Source organism: Schistocerca piceifrons, unplaced genomic scaffold, assembly GCF_021461385.2.
Source record: "Schistocerca piceifrons isolate TAMUIC-IGC-003096 unplaced genomic scaffold, iqSchPice1.1 HiC_scaffold_497, whole genome shotgun sequence".
Classification (NCBI taxonomy): Eukaryota; Metazoa; Arthropoda; class Insecta; order Orthoptera; family Acrididae; genus Schistocerca; species Schistocerca piceifrons.
Genome location: NW_025728730.1, coordinates 28,695 through 50,095, shown reverse-complemented (window position 1 = coordinate 50,095; position 21,401 = coordinate 28,695). Strand labels below are relative to the sequence as shown.

The 21,401-nt window shown below is 39.1% G+C and overlaps 1 protein-coding gene across 1 annotated transcript in view; it reads left to right on the top strand.

Moving 5' to 3' along the window:
* Nucleotides 1–21,401, top strand: part of LOC124752967 (molybdenum cofactor biosynthesis protein 1-like) — a gene marked incomplete at both ends in the record, with an annotated part of 41,021 nt that overhangs the window by 6,355 nt on the left and 13,265 nt on the right. Inside the window, one exon of the mRNA XM_047249005.1 lies at nt 14,585–14,809. Coding sequence (XP_047104961.1) covers nt 14,585–14,809 — 225 coding nt within the window. The remainder of the gene's footprint in view (nt 1–14,584; nt 14,810–21,401) is intronic.

Here is a 21,401-nt window from a genome sequence, read left to right as displayed (position 1 = left end):
ATGTCACAGCGACTAAATGATCCTGTGACAAAACACTCCGCACTTCATTGGATCTTCTTTCTCTCTTCTGTCAGTCCTACTGGGTAAGGACACAGAGGTAATTTACATTCGCTTAAGATTCTTCCTGTGAATCTTAGTCTGGCATCTGCTTTTCTATTGCTGTTTTATGTGGTCATTCCTCTTTAAGGTTGCTCTGGATAGTTACTTCTAGATATTTTATGGTAGATTCTGTTTCCAGCAATTTGTCATTAATAGTGTAGTTGTACAGTATTGACAGTATTGGATTTCTTTTCCTGTGTGTGTGTGTGTGTGTGTGTGTGTGTGTGTGTGTGAGTGTGTGTGTGTGTGTGTGTGTGTGTGTGTGTGTGTGATATGTTACATTTATTTATGTGCAGGGTCAACTGCCAGAGCCTGCATCATTCACCAATCCTCTGCAGGTCATTGTGCAAATTGATACTGTCTTCTGTTGTTGCTACTTTCTGATGGACAAGTGTAGTACCTGTGAACAATATTAAGGAGCCTCTGACACTTTCTACTGGATCATTTATATACATTGTAAATGTAATGGTCCTATCGCATTTCCTTGGAGTATTCCAGAAATTACCTTTTGATTCTTGTCATCTTTTCGTTGTTGTTGTTATTACTTCCTTGATGAACATATTAAGGAAGTAAGGTGATAGAAGGCACCCGTCTCTCACTGCCCTTCTGGTTTTCCTTCTTTCATATCTGGTTCAGTACTCTGACTTTTGTATATACTCAAAATTAATCATCTGGCCTTCCACTTTGGACATTACTTTAAGGAATGATGATATAATGGTAATCTGTTTATTAAACAATATTTTAACGATACACTATGCTTTCTGATCATATAGTGGCTTGATGATGGAATTTGATACTGAAATTAGTAATCATTAGACAAAATAAAAGTGAAGCTATAATTAAAGAAAGTAATATTTTGGATCATGTCAGTTGTTGTTCCAAACAACAGCACGTCAGGAATAGGTTCAAATGGCTCTGAGCACTATGCGACTTAACTTCTGAGGTCATCAGTCACCTAGAACTTAGAACTAATCAAACCTAACTAACCTAAGGACATCACACACATCCATGCCCGAGGCAGGATTCGAACCTGCGAACGTAGCGGTCATTCGGTTCCAGACTGTAGCGCCTAGAACCGCACGGCCACTCCGGCTGTCCAGGAATAGGTACTAAATTATTTGTCCGCTGATGACCTCACAGCTTAGAACACTAAAACACAAATGTTAATTGTTTGTTATGTGCCCTGGTAGAGTTTACAACTGTTTACAGTTCACGATTGGCTGTTGGAGATTGGGCGTTAATCACATAGTGTATTTAGTGCACAGTGCAGAAAAAGGCAGAGTCCAGAAAAGTAAACAAGTGTAAAGGCAAAAGTTTCATGACAAGATGTTGTGTCACCATACTTTGAAGACAATTATAGCCAAAGACAGAAATTTAAAAGAAACTGGCTCATTTGAGCTGCGGAGACCTAGTCGAGGATTCTCAGTAGATAATTGTTAGCACAGTAGAATTTACAAAGAGACAATGTCAGTTCGTGTGAGGGAAGGTTGATTGGTAAGTACCTATCAGCTTTCTCATAAAACTCACAATTTGAAGAATACACATCAAGGAAAAGGTAGAAGTCCAACAGTGTCAAATATAGACAATAATATCGATCATCCAACAGTTTTGCAAAATCCCCAGTTGTACTTACTTTACTTACTTACTTACTTACTTACTTACTAACTTGGTTGGGTTAACATCTTCAGAATTCATCTCTAGCATTGTTGGTGAAAAATATGGAGACTGTGTGCTGATTTAACTGACATTTTCCAAGTCTCACACATATAAACGATAAAGGAGTACAGTCAAAGCTTTGTTGACATATTACAGACCTAATTGCCATATGGACTGATTTTCCAGTTCTGCTGGTGATTTCTGCATCTGTGACCTCATTATTACATATAAAGCTACCGAGATATGGAAATCTGTCAACATCTTGTAGTATCTTCTATTGCACTGTAATCGGGGAAGAGACGAATAATTTCCACTTACTTTGCACATTCTGTTTGCCTTATCTCTATTAATTTTCAGCCCTACACAATAGGGCATTTAATGAGAAAGCAGATAAAAATTAACTTGATGCCTTCCAAGGAGATGGTCTCTACTAAGTCTCTACTCCTTCAAGTCTGACTATGTAAGTGTAGACCAGACATGGTTTAAGTTCAGAGAAATAGTATCGACATCAATTAAAAGATATATACCAAATAAATTGAAAGGATACCAAATAAATTAAAAGGGTGGTGCACAAAATATGTCAAAACTCAGCTGCAGAAGCAATGAAAAAAAGCATGTCAAAGTTTAAAAGAATGCAAAATCTCCAAGATTAGCGATGTTTTACTGAAGCTCGAAACTTAGGGTGGGTTTCAGTGCAAGATGTGTTTAATAGTTCCCATAGTGAAACTTCGTTTTGAAATCTGGAAGAAAATCCAAAGAGGTTCTGGTTGCATGTGTAGTACACCAATGGCAAGACACAACCAATACCTTCACTGCGCAATAGCTGTGGTAATGTTACTGATGACAGTGCTACTAAAGCAGGGCAACTAAACACGGATTTCTGAAATTTCTTCACCAAAGACAACAAAGTAAATATTGCAGTATTCAAATCAAGAACAACTGCAACTGTGAGTAACTTAGTAGTAGCTCTCCTCAGTGTCATAAAGCAGTTATGTTTCTTTCAGAGAATGCTGATACAATAGCTCCATTAGAAATCATATATAGCCACTCATTTGATAAAGATCCATACCTAGAGACTGAAAAGTTGCTCAGGTCACACCAATGCTCAAGAAAGAAAAGAGGAGTAATCTACTAAATATCAGACTCATATCACTATTGTTGATTTGCATTAGGATTTTGGAACATATATTGTGTTTGAATATTATGAATTATCTCAAAGTTAATGATTCATTGATAAATAGCCAAGATAGATTCAGAAATATCGACCTTTTAAAACACAGCTAGCTCTTTAGTCACACAAAGTAATAAGTGCTGTTGACTGGGGATCTCAAATTGATTCCATATTTGTAGATTTCCAGAAGACTTTTTGAAACAGTTCCTCACAAGCATTTTCTAATCATATTGTGTGCCTAGGGAGTATTGTCTCAGTTGTGCAACTGGATGTGTGGTTTCCTATCAGAAAAATTGATGGAAAATCGTCAAGTAAAACAGAAGTGATATCTGACATTCCTCGAGGAAGTGTTACAGACCACCTGCTGTTGCCGATCTACATTAACAATTTAAGAGAGAATCTGAGCAGTCCTCTTAGATGATGCTATCATTTACAGTCTTGCAAATCATTTACTGTCTTGTAAAGTGATCAGATGATCAAAATGAACTGCAAAATGATTTAGGCTACCTATCCATATGATGCAAAAAGTGGTAACTGATCTTAAATAATAAAAATTGTTATGTCATCCGCTTGAGTAGTAAAAGGCATCTACTAAATTTTGGTTACATGATAATTCACGCAGATCTAAAGGCTGTGAAGTCTACTGAATACTTAGGAATTACATTTACAAATAACTTAAATTGGAATGCTCACATAGATAATGCGGTGGGAAAGCAAACAAAAGACTGTGATTTAATAGGAAAACATTTAGAAGATTAGGATTACTAAAGAGACTATCTACAACTATACTTGTCTGTCCTCTTTTGGAGTATTCTGCATGGTGTGGGATCCTTACCAGATAGGACTGACAGAGGACATCATTTAAAAGTTCAAAGAAGGGCAGCTCATTTTGTTTTATTGGGAAACAGGAAAGTGCATGCCACAGATATCGCATGTGAATTGGGGTGGCAGTCATTAAAGCAAAAGCATTTTGCTGGAGCAGGTTCTTAAAATTTCAATCATCAACTTTCTCCTCCGAATGCAAAAATATTTTGTTAGAGCCCTCTTACATAGGGAGAAATGATCATTGTAATAAAATAAGAGGAATCAGAGCTTGTACGGAAATATTGAAGTGTTTGGTTTTCCTCAAATGCTGTAGGGGGGTGGAATGGTAGATAAATAGGTTGAGGGTGGTTCTCTGAACCCTCTGCCAGCATTTAATTGTGAATTACAGACTAGTCATGCAGATATAGATAGTGTATATAGGCTTTCAATATTGTGCACTGATTCTCTAATTTTATACATTGCTCAAATACTTTCGTGGCGCTTTGGAGTGACCCCTTTAAAATAACACTTTACCAGTCTTCTTAATATGTATTTTGGTAACCAGGTTGATAAGAAGTTACAACAATACTCTCTTATTACTCCCCAGTTTTGGGTTATATTAATGAACAAAATCGCCGCAGTGTTCCATAACAATTACGGGCTGAAGTTTGCTGCTGATGGAACCAATATGATTTTCTGTGTTTCTGAGCATACAGGTTGTGTACGCTGTTTGGAGTCTGGTGTAAGCTGAATCAAATGTTTTTATTGTTGTGATCTTCCATCTGAAGATTGGTTTCATGGAGTTGCCCATGCTAGCTTATCCTGTGTGAACCTCTTCACCTCTGCGTAACTAATGCAGTGTACAGTAACTTGAACTTGCTTACTGCAGTCAGTTTTTGGTCTCCTACAGTTGTTACCCCCATTATATTCACAGATGACCACATATTGTGGAAATTGCATATTGTAATGTAGGATGCAATAATAACGTACGGAAAGTTTCTGTTGAAAATTACGAATTATTTAGGAATAAAGGAGATGGCTCACCAAAAGGCAGAAGCACTGTCTCATCGATAGGCACACGAACAAAAGGTATGTAGAATGAGATTTTCACCGTGCAGTGGAGTGTGCATTGATATGAATCTTCCTGGAAGATTAAAACTGTGTGCCGGACCAAGAGTCAAACTTGGGACCTTTGCCTTTTGTGGGCAAGTGCTCTACCATCTGACCTATCCATGCACGACTCACGACCCGTCCTCACAGCTTTACTTCCACCAGTACCTCGTCTTCTACCTTCCAAACTAAAAGGTACGTTGCTTGGCGAGCTTCCAGAATGCACTTTCTTTTTCTAGCTGTAGGGAAAACATGCGCGCGCGCGCGCGCGCGCGCGCGCGCGCGCACACACACACACACACACACACACACACACATTCTCACATGCGCATGCATGTCTCCTTATGCTGTGGTCGCTCAACTGCCAGCTCTTTACTGGCCCACGGTGAGTGTTCTGGAGTGAGGTGGGGCTTTAGAGTAGGGTAGGATGGGGTGGGTTGAGGCAATGTGAGAGATGGAGAGAGATGGGAGGGGTTTGGAGGGAAGCATTTAGTGGTTCGTGGGAGAGTGGGGAGCCATCTGTGGGCTAGCTAGGGGTGCAGGTAGAGGGGTCAGGCGACATACAGCTGGGCACTCATAGACTAGGGTATGACGTGAGATAACAGCACACAACTAGCTGATTTGGGTGGGGCGAGAGGGGGGGGGAGCGGCGTGTGTGTGTGTGTGTGGGGGGGGGGGGGGGGCGGGGGGGCTGGGAGTTAACTTGGATTTAGGCCAGGAAGCAAAGGATGTGCTGTAAGTATGGCTACGAAAGTTGAGTATTCTTAAATAAGATCAGCTGGTGCCAATGTATTGGAAAGTAACTGGCACACAAAGTGCAATTGTGGCTTCTTTTTCTTTATGAATTTTGAATAGTCTGCAGAGCAAATTGAATTAGGAGGATCAGGCATTTGTGTGGGTCTAGGAAAGTAAATTGTAGAGCCAGATAAAAGGCGCACAAGACAGGAGGGGTACTACTACTCATCACTGCTGTATCGTGCTACTAGTACGTGTCAGTGTGAGTGCACCGAGAGTGGTGTTGCCGTACATGCGTCTTTAAATTGGTCACTGACTGATCATTGGAGGCTGGCTGCTGGATTCCGTCTCTGGGAGCCAAGCGTGCGGCGCGGTCCCTGCCGTGCCATCTGCTGATGACTCGCACATATATAAGTGTGGAACAGTGCTGACTGACTCTCTGTGTGATTCTAGTTTGTAATGTGCACATTAGTGTTCTGTGTCTTGTTGAGCCCTTAGAGGCATATTGTTTGGAGATTATTATTAAAGCCATATTTGTGTGACTTGGATCACACTTCAGTATTTATTTATTTATTTATTTAATTATTTATTTATTTCTTGTTCCATAGATCCAGTTAGTGAGTCAATCACAAGGATATAGAACGTGTCAAATTGTACAGGTTTCAATTTAAACTTACAATAAATACAAGGGCAATTCAATGGCAAATTGTACATAGTTTAAGACATACTATAAATACAGTAACAGATACACTGTCAGCTAGACAACATAACAACCGTTTGACAGAAAAAGGAGTTTCAAATAACGGTTAAAGATAAGAGCACAAAGTTAAATCAGATATTAGGCCTACAAGAGTAAATACATGTACAGCCAATCTGTTGTTGCAAAAAGTGTGCTAATGCCCAAATGCACAATAAAATCAATTGAACTACTTCTAGACACAATAAGTTTAGTGATGGTATACACTTTCTTTCAGGTATTCATCCGCAGTATAATAAGATTTCTCTGTCAGGTAATCTTTGAGAACTAGTTTAAATTTTGGCAGTTCTGTATGAACACATTTGATATGTAGTGGTAGAGCATTGAACAGCTTTATGCTGGAGTAGTAAACTCCTTTTTGTACCAGAGTGAGACGTTTCATTTCTAAATGTAGATTGTTTTTGTTTCTGGTGTTATAACCATGGAATTTACTGTTGTCTTGGTAGATGGAATAATTTTTGCACACAAAGGTCAGCAAGGAAAAAATAAACTGTGAGGCAGTTGTTAGGATACCTATCTTCCGAAACAAGTGCCTGCAAGAGTGTCTTTGATGGACCCCACACATTATTCTGATTGCTTTTTTTTGGATGGTGAAAACTTTTTTTGCAAGTGGTTGGTTCCCCCAGAATATGATAGCATATGACATCAATGAGTGGAAGTTGCCAAAGTAGGCAACCTTAATAGAGTCAACTTCAGCCACTGAAGAAATTACCCGTAATGAAAATGTTGCCGAGCTAAGTTTTTTACATAGATGAAGAATGTGAACTGACCAATTACATTTACTGTCTATGTAAGCACCCAGGAATTTTGTGTCTTCAACTTTCTGTATTGGTTGATCTCTACATTTTATGTCAATTTCATCGGGATTACTTTGTGATGTATGGAACCTCATATAATGAGTTTTATCTGCATTGAGTGAGAGACCATTTGAGGAGAACCAATTTAAGATGTCATTAAAAACAGTATTTGTAGTTTTTTCAAGATCATCATCAATCAAATCGTCAATTAGAATTGTGGTATCATCGGCAAACAGGGTAAATTTGCTGTTTGTCTCAGAACAAAGAGGAAGATCATTAATAAAGATGAGGAAAAGCAGTGGGCGCAAAACGGAGCCTTGAGGCACACCACACGTTATCGTGCCCCATTCAGACGAGGCAGGTTCTCCAGAAGAGCCATTTAGCATTACAGTCTGCTTCCGATCCTGTAGATATGATTGTAGCCACAAGCCAACAGTACCACCTAAACCATAGTATTCTGCCTTTTTCCAAAGAATTTGGTGGTTTACACAGTCAAAGGCTTTCATAAGATCGCAAAAAATACCCACTGGAGACATTTTTTTGTTAATGGCTTCCAGAACTTGGTTGCTGAAAGAGAATATTGCCTGTTCAGTACAAAGACCGGCACGAAAACCAAACTGATTTTTGCTTAAGATACTATGGAAGTTGAGATGGTCTACAATCCTCCTGTGCATGAGTTTTTCTAGAATTTTCGAGAAGGTAGTTAATAGAGATATTGGGCGATAGTTTGTAACAATGCTTTTATCCCCTTTTTTAAAGAGAGGAATCACTACAGCCAACTTAAGTCTGTCAGGGACAATCCCATCTTGTAGGGATGCATTGTATATGTTGCATAAGACGGGACTAACAAATTTATAACAGTGTTTCAGTATTTTACTAGAAATATTGTCCACACCAGCAGAATTTTTATTTTTTAATGATCTAATTACTCTTATGACTTCGCTTACAGTAACTGGAGATAAGGATAACTGTAGGATTCTGTTGCTAATAGCTTTCTGTAGGAGGGACAATGATTCTTCCATGGAACCATTACAGCCTGTCTTCTCTGCTGCTCTCAAAAAGTGGTTATTAAATATTTCTGGAACCAACTCAGGTTCCTTAATGATACTGTCCCCTGTTTTAATCTCTACCTGAGACATGTTCCCTGTTGTCCTGCCAGTTTCCCTCTTTATTACATTCCATATAGTTTTAATTTTATTTTCTGAGCTTTCAATTTCTGATTTTATGCACATATTTTTAGATTTATTTATAACCTTCTTGAGAATGCTACGGTAAAGTTTGTAGTGTTGTCGTTTCTTTGGATGATTACAAGTCCTGAGAGAACTTTATAACATCCTCTTTGTTCTACAAGATGTTGTTATCCCTGTAGTGATCCAAGACTTCTTGGCATTGCCTATATGACTATTTCTAACTACTTTTTTGGGAAAGATGGACTCAAATACAGACATGAATTCATTTAAAAATGAATTGTACTTTTTGTTTACATCTGTTTCCCTATAAACTCGGCTCCAGTCTATCTATTTTAGGCTATCATTGAATTTTTTAAGGCCCTGTTCATTTATTATCCTAAAAGATTTCCAAGAATGCTCGGAACTGTTGCACACACTGATGTAATTGAGCCTAAGCAATTGACCACCATGATCAGAAAGGCCAAGGATTGGATGTACAGTGATCTCATTCCATGTAGACTTATCTATAAATATATTATCTATCAGACTTTTACTGTTAACAGTAACCCGAGTTGGGAAATCTACTATTGCCATCAGATTATAAGACTCCATTAAATGTACTAAATCAGCTTTACTATTGCTCTCATTTAGGAAATCAACATTAAAGTCACCAGAAATTATCAAGTTCTTGGACTTTGAGTACAGTATGGATAATAAAGAATCTAAGTGCTTAAGAAATACATTCAAATTCCCTGAGGGAGATCTATACAGTGCTAACACTACAGCCGTGAAGTCATTTACAGTAATCTCAACACCACATACTTCAATTTGTTGCTCTATACAATGGCTCTTTAAATCTAATGCATTTAAGATATGTTGTTTTTTACATAAATTACCACTCCACATTCTTCCATGATGGTTCTTGAGTAATGCGCTGCCTGACACACAGTATTACTTGGATAGTACATCACCACAAACATATGCACCGGGAATGTACATCCTTTGACAGTTTGCTACGTCTCTCTCTTCTAGGACTGACATGGTAGCTGCCTTGCATTTCTTAATGACTCTGACCTTGTCAACCACAAACCGAATTTTAGTGCAGTCATGATTTCCCTGAAGAGATTACATGACAGCAGAGACTTGTAAAATTGTTACCCATTTCTCTAGCCAGTGAAGATTCATTCTATACCTTCAGATACAGTGTCATGTAGGAGTAGAACAGCAAGAAATACGGAGCTCCTCTAACAGTAATGACAGTTTATCACCTCCCAACACTACATGTGCCAATGTTTCAGTGCATTTTTGAATATGTTTGTTAACAGATTCATCAACACAACAAAAATTTACGATCTCAGTAGCATCTTATTTCTTAACTCATACTTTCCTATTCATCAGAATCTTCATCGCTGCTCTTTGATTCGTCAGAGCTCCCTGCTGTACTTTGTTTTATTTCATAGTTAGAATTAGTTGAAATACCACCTACCATATTTACTCAAATCTAAGCCGCACTCAAACCTGAAAAATGAGACTCGAAATAAAGGAAGGAAAAAAAAAATTCCTGAATCTAAGCTGCACCTGAAATTTGAGACTCAAAGTTCAAGGGGAGAGAAAAGGTTTAGGCCGCACCTCCAAATCGAAACAAAGTCGGTCCATTGTAACATGAGACACAACTTAGGTCGAATGATTGACGATACAGCTACAGTAGTTTGGTTCGAGTCGTAAGCTTAGCAGTTAAGCTTTACCAGGTAGCCTTTGCTATGCGTCGGGCGCTCCGTCCGTATTTATACTGGTGCCCTTCCTTTTTCACATGCTTCGTCTGGTTTGAATCGATTGCTTATTTTGCTTTGATCTGATAAGTGCCGTTTTCCTTGTTATAGGCGTTTATGTCACTCTAAGCTGAAAATGCATTACTGTACTGTGTCATGCATTGTTTGTCGCATTCTGATAGTGTGTGTTTGCGGACTGTCATCGCTCGCGGCATGGCTTGCTTTTGTGCACGCTACCGCCGCCTACAATTAAAAAAAAAAAAAAAAAAAAAAATAGCAGAACAATGGCAAGAGACTACTATTTCTTGTTACTTACACTGCTGCTTTCTTTGATAATGATCAACAAGAACCAAATAATAGACTGCGTATGATAGAACATGTTCTGAACGAGAGTTAGGCGAAAATTTTTCTCCATTTGAAAATCTATGTGGCCGCTTCTTTAGTACATCAAATTCTGCACAGAAATTAGATTCATCTTAGATTTAAAAATCTAGTCAGTTGCCGTGCTTCATTTATGACTGTATCACTATTAGGCATAAGAATAATACGAATATAAACATGACACGATATGTATATTCTTCCGTGTTTGCTGTTGTCTCACTCTAGTTTCGTAGTTTATTAGGCAGACAGGATTTAAATAAGATAGCAGCAAACATGAAAGAATACATGGCAAAATGTTTATATTCGTATTACTCTTATGATGAAGAGAATACTGCATGTGATTCACATTTCATCAGGTTCCTATTAGCAACCATCTCTTCTCACAGGTAGGAAAAAATTCAGAACGTAGAGTTGGCCATATTGACAAACATCCCAAACAGTCTTGCCAGTCGGATTTTCGTAATACATTGAAGTTCTGCTACATTCGAAGATGAACAATACGGAATTTGTATTTACTTCGTTGGATAATGTATGAAAATTGTCTTCCACCTTTTTTTTAAATTTATTTACTGACGCAGAGGTTTTGGCGCCAGTATTTATTTATCTTTGTGCCTACGAAGCATGCCTGTGTAGCGCTACATATATTCGACGGCAGAATTTAGTTGTGGCAGCACCTACCAACATTTTTCTGAACTTCCACTTGCTTTGCACTCGATTCTAAGCCGCAGGTGGTTTTTTGGATTACAAAAACCGGAGAAAAAGTGCGGCTTAGATTTGAGTAAATACGGTACATCCTCTCCTTTGGATTCAACTTCTTAAGTATTATCTTTCAAGTCAACACCTGCTAATCTGTGAGACCGAAATGATGAGCCATACTACTCTATTTCACTGTGCCTGTTAGTTTCATTTGTATAACATTTTATTCCATCATAGATGCTGCACTTATAGTTTCATATATGCATTGCAGCAGCAGACACAATAAAAGTAGCAATCAGCAGTGCTTAGTTTGTTGAATGGGTAAAAAATATGCCATTGTCCCAGTTCCACATATCCCCAAAATTTGATTCTGCCAAATTCTGTACTATCTGAAATCGAATGTTTAATCCAAAGATGAAAGTGAACAAGTTTGATGCAGTATTGCTAATATTGTTTATTACTCATCTTGCTGAATGAAATGCATACCATGTCCTTTCTGAAAGGTTTGCAGAAGTAATGGACATACCAGTTTTCTAAAAACTTACATTGAGATTGTGCTCTCCTTCCTCTTGTACAAATTAGTAGAGCCCTTCGGATTACTCCACAATATGCCTCTTGGAAAGGTGGTAACGACAGTATTATCAAATGATAGATTGGCACTCACTGTATACTGTAGATGTTGTGTTGCAGGCAGGGGAAAAAAAAAAAAAATACACCACCTATTAAACACGTAAGCTTTTGGTGCAAACCCCCCCCCCCTTCCCACACACACACACACACACACACACACACACACACACACACACACACACACACACACACACATGCGCGCAAATGCAGATCACACATACATGACCACTGTCTCTGGCTGCTAGGGCCAGACTGGGAGCAACTGCGCATCATGGGAGAAACAACGGTCGTGTGTGTGTGTGTGTGTGTGTGTGTGTGTGTGTGTGTGTGTTTTGTCCACTTTGGAAGAAGACTTTCTGATCGAAAGCTTATGTGTTTAGGAGTCTTTTTGTTGTGCTTGTCTGTGACCTGACATCTCCTGTATACAGTGAATAGTAATGTATCTTTTTTATAATATGGTCATTATTCCAGCCTAGATTTTCTATTGTTTGATTCCTTATAAGACCTTATAAAGACAGTTACTGACAATTTCTTTTTTCTTATTGGAGAAAAGTAAAACCATATGGGGGCCAGACGTAGATTGTAAATGAATATGGAATAGAGTATTTTTCTTTTCCCTGTATGCAGTGTCAATAACGTCACCTCACACACTTCATTTCTGGCAGCACCTCCTTCTCAACACATGACCGTCCCCCACCACCTCACCATAGTCTTCAAGTTATATCCTATAGCACTTCTGGGTGGACAAATAGATGAAGGATGTAGTTTAAAACAGTATAACTAAACTTAAAAGTCAAACTGCCCTTTTATAGAGACTGCCATCATTATTTAAACATAATAAACATAATCAAAACAGTCAAAAGAAATTTTTTTTCAAAAGAGCAGAAAATTGTAGTGAAATTCATGAAAGGATTGTTTTAAATTGTTATATCTTCAATCAATAAGTATGTCAGCATTTCCCAGGATTTTCTGGCTTAATTAAGACTAGGTCATGCCACCACAGTGGTCAGACAGTGGACTTGCCTTCGAGAGGACAACGGACCCGAGTCCCATCGGGCCATCAAAATTTGGGTTTTCCTTGATTTCCCTAAATGATTTAAGACAAATGCTGGGATGGTTCCTTTGAAAAAGATGACATTCGGCTGAGGAAGCTAATTTCTGTGGCACGTCTGTTGACACAGTGCTGGTGGAAGCACGAGTATTTCAGAGCACACCATTCATTGCACACTGTTAAACATAGGGCTCTGCTGCAGACAACCCCCGTATGTTCCCATGTTGACAACACTGTTGAATTACAACTTCTGTGGCTCAGGAGCATTGAGATTGGGCAGTGAATCAATAGAAATGTGTCATCTGGTTGAATCATTCGTGTTTCGCATTACACCTGCTTGACGGTTTTGTGCACATACACCGTCAACAGAGTGAATTGGTGCTTGAAAGGTGCACTTTGCTACAGACGTAGGCCAGTGGGAGCAATATTATGCTATGGAGGACATTCACCTGGTCTTCTGTGGGTCCTGTGGTAGTAACTGAAGGCTCCATAACAGCTTTGTTCTGTGTGAACATTATTGTGCACTGTCCGCACCCTGTCTCTAATGAAGGTGACATGTTTCAACAATATGACTTTCAGTGTCACGAGGCCAGAATCAAATTCACCCCTTCTGAATCTGATGGAATACATCTGTAATGCTATCAGATACCAGTTCTGCACCCAGAAACCACTGATCTCCAATTTATGGGAATTACATGACCTGTGCTTAGACATGCGGTGCTGCATAATGCTGGGAACATACCTCACATAATGCTGGGAACATACCTGAAACTTGTTGAACTTGTCCCACACAAAATCACTGCTGTATTGTGTTCCAACAGTGGACAAACACATTATCAAACAGGAGGTCATAGTGTTTTGTCTCATCAGTTTATATATTCAATGCTTGAATGAAAGGTGTGCTCTTTTCCTTTTTTCTGCCATTGCGTGTATGTGTAAAGCAGGATATTCTACCATTTGGGTTTGTTTATATGAAGGCTGTCAGTATTACCACCTGCACAGATACTAAATGCTGCTTTTGTGAAGACCTTTTATCTTGAGAACACTTTTAACTTTGTTTCACAAATGGCAGCACAGTTTCAAGAAAGCTTCTTAATTTAATGTAATAGTTAAAATAATACCTTCAGCAAAAGATGTGTGCGTTGGAGTGGGGAAAAAGATTGGAGATGTATGTAGTTTAATTTTCGTAAATTGTTAAGAAGGTTAACAGCTTGGCATGCTAAGATAAATTCAGACATTCTCCAAAAAGAGAGAAAAAGATTAATTTAACAGAATCAGTGAGGTATACAAATATAACAACAGACTTGTAGAACCATTATTTTGTAGGTTAGATTAGATTAGATTCAGCTTTTGTTCCAAGACCCAAAACATGAGATGATTCTCATGGGTGAGTAACATGCCAGAAAGTATAACATAAAAAATATAAAACATTTAAATACCCTGATCATTTGTCAGGAGATTGGCAAACTAGGTGAATACAATACAAACTGGAACAGCTAATATTTTCAGAATTGATACGCTGTCAGACTGAAATATTGTTATGCACTATTAATAAATTTATCAAACAAAAAGTACATAATCTTGACTGTTATGACAAAGTGCTCTCAGAACTGAAATCTAACAGACATTCTTAGTTAAGCTGGCCTAACAGATATTCATCTATAGAGTAGGATGAGTTGCCTATCAAAAAGTCTTTCAAACTCTGTTTAAACCATGCTTTATCTGATACCAAGTTTTTAATGGTGTCTTTCTTCCACAGATAAATTGTGTTGTAATGCGAGGTTTTAATGAAGATGAAGTGTGCAGTTTTGTGGAGTTAACAAAAGAGAAAAATGTTGATGTAAGATTTATTGAGTACATGCCTTTCAGCGGCAACAAATGGAATGATGGGAAGATGGTCTCATTTAATGAAATGCTCCAAATAATTAGAAAGCAGTGGCCTAATTTTGATCCTCTTCCCAATGGGCCCAATGATAACTCAAAGGTACGTGCAGTATTACATATGAACATACATTGACAATAATTTAATGTTTATGACTTACTACCAATCACAAGAATACTTCACATCTGCTGGTGGTATGAGAGATGGACTGGTTTAGTTACATATTTCTCATCCCATTCAGTAAGTCTGTCCTGGCCTGGGTTTCTCTGCAGCTTTTCTGCAACTCTCCCCATTTCCTAAACCTTGACAAGCCTTTTCTTTCTTCCCTTTTCCTTCCCCTTCATTGTTTCTGCCAGAAGAAGAAGCCACTGGCTCCAAAAGCTTGCACATTTCCATAACTTTAAGGGGAGTTAGAAGGGGAAAACATTCTTTTTCACTTTTTTGGGTTTTTATCTGATTATAAAATTTGCAATTTTCCAAATAAAATGATATGTATATTACTTATAAACTTGCGTGGTAAGTATTTTATTTTATTTTCTAAAATATAATCTACACCAGTTGAAAATGTTAAAATTTTTACATGCATTACTTCAAGACCTAATAAAATCGGTAATTTTTTATATACAGGGTAGTCCATTGATCGTGACCAGGCCAAATTTCTCACGAAATAAGTGTCAAACGAAAAAACTACAAAGAACGAAATTTCTCTAGCTCAAAGGGGGAAACCAGCTGGCGCAATGGTTGGCCTGCTATAAGGCACTGCCATAGCTCAAACTGATATCAACTGTGTTTTTTAAAATAGGAACCCCATTTTTTATTACATATTCGTGTAATACGTAATATCTTAGAAGAAAGATTAAGAAAAGGCAAACCTACGTTTCTAGCATTTGTAGACTTAGAGAAAGCTTTTGACAATGTTGACTGGAATACTCTCTTTCAAATTCTAAAGGTGGCAGGGGTAAAATACAGGGAGCGAAAGGCTATTTACAATTTGTACAGAAACCAGATAGCAGTTATAAGAGTCGAGGGACATGAAAGGGAAGCAGTGGTTGGGAAGGGAGTAAGACAGGGTTGTAGCCTCTCCCCGATGTTGTTCAATCTGTATATTGAGCAAGCAGTAAAGGAAACAAAAGAAAAATTAGGAGTAAGTATTAAAATTCATGGAGAAGAAATAAAAACTTTGAGGTTCGCCGATGACATTGTAATTCTATCAGAGACAGCAAAGGACTTGGAAGAGCAGTTGAATGGAATGGACAGTGTCTTGAAAGGAGGATATAAGATGAACATCAACAAAAGCAAAACAAGGATAATGGAATGTAGTCTAATTAAGTCGGGTGATGCTGAGGGAATTAGATTAGGAAATGAGGCACTTAAAGTAGTAAAGGAGTTTTGCTATTTGGGGAGCAAAATAACTGATGATGGTCGAAGTAGAGAGGATATAAAATGTAGGCTGGCAATGGCAAGGAAAGCGTTTCTGAAGAAGAGAAATTTGTTAACATCCAGTATTGATTTAAGTGTCAGGAAGTCATTTCTGAAAGTATTTGTATGGAGTGTAGCCATGTATGGAAGTGAAACATGGACGATAAATAGTTTGGACAAGAAGAGAATAGAAGCTTTCGAAATGTGGTGCTACAGAAGAATGCAGAAGATTAGATGGGTAGATCACATAACTAATGAGGAAGTATTGAATAGGATTGGGGAGAAGAGAAGTTTGTGGCACAACTTGACCAGAAGAAGGGATCGGTTGGTAGGACATGTTCTGAGGCATCAAGGGATCACCAATTTAGTATTGGAGGGCAGCGTGGAGGGTAAAAATCGTAGAGGGAGACCAAGAGATGAATACACTAAGCAGATTCAGAAGGATGTAGGTTGCAGTAGGTACTGGGAGATGAAAAAGCTTGCACAGGATAGAGTAGCATGGAGAGCTGCATCAAACCAGTCTCAGGACTGAAGACCACAACAACAACAACGTAAAGATATATGAATGTTTTAGTTGGACCACTTTTTTCGCTTTGTGATAGATGGCGCTGTAATAGTCACAAACATATATCTCATAATTTTAGCCGAACAGTTGGTAACAGGTAGGTTTTTAAATTAAAATACAGAACATAGGTACATTTGAACATTTTATTTCGGTTGTTCCAATGTGATACATGTACCTTTGTGAACTTATCATTTCTGAGAATGCATGTTGTTACGGCGTGATTACCTGTGAATACCACATTAATGCAATAAATGCTCAAAATGATTTCTGTCAACCTCAATGCCTTTGGCAATACGTGTAACAACATTCCTCTCAACAGTGAGTAGTTCGCCTTCCGTAATGTTCGCACATGCATTGACAATGCACTGACGCATGTTGTCAGGCATTGTCGATGGATCACGATAGCAAATATCCTTCAACTTTCCCCACAGAAAGAAATCTGGGGACGTCAGATCCGGTGAATGTGCGGGCCATGGTATGGTGCTTTGACGACCAATCCACCTGTCGTGAAATATGCTATTCAATACTGCTTCAACCGCACACAAACTATGTGCCGGACATCCATCATTTTGGAGGTACATCGCCATTCTGTCATGCAGTGAAACATCTAGTAGTAACATTGGTAGAACGTTACGCAGGAAATCAGCATACATTGCACCATTTAAATTTCCATCGATAAAATGGGGGCCAATTATCCTTCCTCCCTTAATTTGTTAACATCCAGTATTGATTTAAGTGTCAGGAAGTCATTTCTGACAGTATTCGTATGGAGTGTAGCCATGTATGGAAGTGAAACATGGACGATAAATAGTTTGGACAAGAAGAGAATAGAAGCTTTCGAAATGTGGTGCTACAGAAGAATGCTGAAGATTAGATGGGTAGATCACATAACGAATGAGGAAGTATTGAATAGGATTGGGGAGAAGAGAAGTTTGTGGCACAACTTGACCAGAAGAAGGGATCGGTTGGTAGGACATGTTCTGAGGCATCAAGGGATCACCAATTTAGTATTGGAGGGCAGCGTGGAGGGTAAAAATCGTAGAGGGAGACCAAGAGATGAATACACTAAGCAGATTCAGAAGGATGTAGGTTGCAGTAGGTACTGGGAGATGAAAAAGCTTGCACAGGATAGAGTAGCATGGAGAGCTGCATCAAACCAGTCTCAGGACTGAAGACCACAACAACAACAACAACTTAATGCCACACCATACATTAACCTGCCAAGGTTGCTACTGTTCCACTTGTCACTGCCATCTTAAGATTCTCCGTTGCCCAATAGTGAATATTATGGCGGTTTAGGTTACCGCTGTTGGTGAATGATGCTTCATCGCTAAATAGAATGCATGCAAAAAATCTTTCACCGTCCCGTAATTTCTCTTATGCCCAGTGGCAGAACTGTACATGACATCCAAAGTCATCGCCATGCAATTCCTGGTGCATAGAAATATGGTACGGGTGCAATCAATGTTGATGTAGCATTCTCAACACCGACGTTTTTGAGATTCCCAATTCTCGCACAATTTGTCTGCTACTGATGTGTGGATAAGCTGCCCCAGCAGCTAAAACACCTACTAGGGCATCATCATTTGTTGCAGGTCGTGGTTGATGTTTCACATGTGGCTGGACACTTCCTGTTTCCTTAAATAATGTAACTATCCAGCAAATGGTCCGGACACTTCGATGATGTTATCCAGGATACCAAGCAGCATACATAGCACACGCCCCTTGGGCATTTTGATCACAATAGCCATACATCAACACGATATCGACCTTTTCCGCAATTGGTAAACGGTCCATTTTAACACGGGTAATGTATCACGAAGCAAATACCGTCCGCACTGGCGGAATGTTATGTGATACCACATACTTATATGTTTGTGACTATTACAGCAGCTGGCCGGAGTGGCCGAGCAGTGCTAGGCGCTACATTCTGGAAACGCGCGACCGCTACGGTCGCAGGTTCGAATCCTGCCTCGGGCATGGATGTGTGTGATGTCCTTAGGTTAGTTAGGTTTAAGTAGTTCTAAGTTCTAGGGGACTGATGACCTCAGAAGTTAAGTCCCATAGTGCTCAGAGCCATTTGAACCATTTTTGACTGTTACAGCCCCATCTATCACAAACCGAAAAAAGTGGTCCAGCTAAAACATTCATATTTCTTTACGTACTACATGAATATGTAATAAAAAATGGGGGTTCCTATTTTTAAAAAATGCAGTTGATATGAGTTTGACCTATGGCAGCGCTATCTAGCAGGCCAACCATAGCGCTATCTGGTTTCTCCCTTCAAGCTAGACGAATTTCGTTCTTTGTAGTTTTTTCATTTGATGCTTATTTCGTGAGATATTTGGCCCGGTCACTATCAATGGACCACCCTGTAGAAAGCTGTGGATTGCTGTTATAAAGGTTAAATTATGTGTTTGTATTGGTAGCACTGTCAAAAATAGTATCGTATCTTTTCATAGTATAAACATGCTTTGTATATCGAAGTGCTAACGTTTTTCCGAGGAAAAGTGACGAATAGACTGGTAAATCTCTCAAAAAGTATGACTCCAAAATGAAGTGTTTTTAAGAAAAGTGGGTTTCATGGTAATAAATTTTTGAATAAAGAGAAACATTGTGTTCAGCATGTGGTGTGTGAAGTTACAGACAATGAAATACTGGCAAACTCATGAGTATCTAGCGAAACACCCATTAGTGCTTCGAAGATTAAAATGAAACATAGTGATAACACAGTTATCTCAAAACAAAACTCATGTATACGGTAGGTTAGGTTATATTCTGATACATTTACACATCCTAACAGGGGTGTTATGTGAATGTGTGTGCTGTATGTATGTGGAGGGCCAGTTAGTTTACATGAAGACATTGAGGTATCAAATGGACTAGCCAGGAAACTTATCATTAATTCTGCCAGTTGTAAATATACTCATTCATTTTGGAGTTCTGATAAGTGTAAAGATAATTATTTTAAAATAAATATTAGGTGGTTTTATGGATTGAGAGCTATTGGCAAAGGACACACTGCAGCAGAAACAATGTGTGTCATGATGTATATGCCACGCCTACATTGTAAAATGGACAAGTATGCAGGATTTATTGGATCTGCTGTGAGATCTGCTGCATGTGAGTCAATTAAGGGTGCTGCAAATGAAGCTGCTGAAATAAACGATGGTATGATTGACATATCAGTAGCTTTTGGGGCACTTGGTAGAAGCGCAGCTGCAGTTCTAAGAATTCTGTTGCTACAGTGACCAGTGTGGATACTGGAAAGCTAATAGATTTCCAGATTTTAACCAAACATTGTTATAAGTATAAATCAGGGAATGAAGAAGGGCATATTTGTGACAGAAATTATGAAGGACAACTAGTCGTATGGAGGCCCGTGCAGCTGTTGAAATTTATAATCGATCTGTTAACTAAAGGGGAGTGTGTTACACTAAGTTCTTAGGTTATGCAGACTCAAATGCATATAACAGTGTAGTAGCCACTCAGCCTTATGGTGAGAAGCTTGTCACAGAAATGGAATGTGTTGGTCATGCCCAGAAGAGGATGGGTACCAGATTGAGGAAGTTGAAACAAAGTTTGAGAGACAAGACACTTTCAGGTGGTAAGACCATATGAAGCAGGCTGACAGACAACATGATTGATGAACTACAACAGTATTATGAGATTGCCATTAGAAATAATACTGAGGATTTGTTGAAAATGAAGCAGGCAGTATGGGCTACCTTCTTCCAGAGACTGTCAGCTGATGATAAACCAGTACACCATCTTTGCCCTCCTGGATCTCATTCATGGTGCAATTACCGCAATGCCCAGTACTCAAACAGGTCATACAGCCATAAACATTCTATCCCAGCAGCAGTTGTGGATATCATAAAACCTGTTTACAGAGACCTGGCAATCCTGAATTATTGAAGAAGTGTCTGCATTGTCAGACTCAAAATCCCAATGAGTCGTTCAATAATCTTATAGTGTCAGTGTTATCGTAACTGCCGTCTGTGTCACATCTGCTGTGCAGCGAGCTACGCTAGTTTAAGTATTAACTCTATTTTTCTTACTTGTCACTTCTTCTTCCGTGTGTTTTTGCTTTTAGGAAGCTTTAATTGTCGAGTGCTAGTAATAGTGTTCCATAGATTTTGTGTTTGTTTTGAATACAGTCAGAGGGAGTCCGTTTAGTCAGCCATAGTGCCAGTAGTGCTAGTGTTTGTTTTGAATACAGTCCAGAGACAGGTAGTGCTATTTTCATTGTTTTCTACAGGAAGTGTCTAGTAACCACAGTTTAGTCAACTATCAGCCGCCTTTAGTGAATTAGCAGTCCAGTTATAAGTTGATTAACTCTCTACAGTAAATTGATTTCTTAGGATGGATAGGATGTGAGACTGCTGTGTACGGACACAGGAGGAGCTGGCCACTGTTCGCGAACAGCTGAACGTGTTGATGGCCGCGGTTAGCCGTCTTCAAGCAGTGGTGAGTCTGGTGCGTTGCATGGTACACCCCAGGTGTTACATGCTTCACCCACTGACCCTGCTGTCGACACATCTTTGCGGGTACCGGGCGCTATTGGGCCACCCTCTTCCCAAGGGTAGTGGCGGGTTCAGCGGCGTTCGCGGCGCACGAGGCGGAGGGTCAGTGTGGAGGCTGGCCGTGTGGCATCGCCCGTTCTGCCTGTGAGTGGACATGTGGCCACTCCTTCAGCAAGGTCCGAGC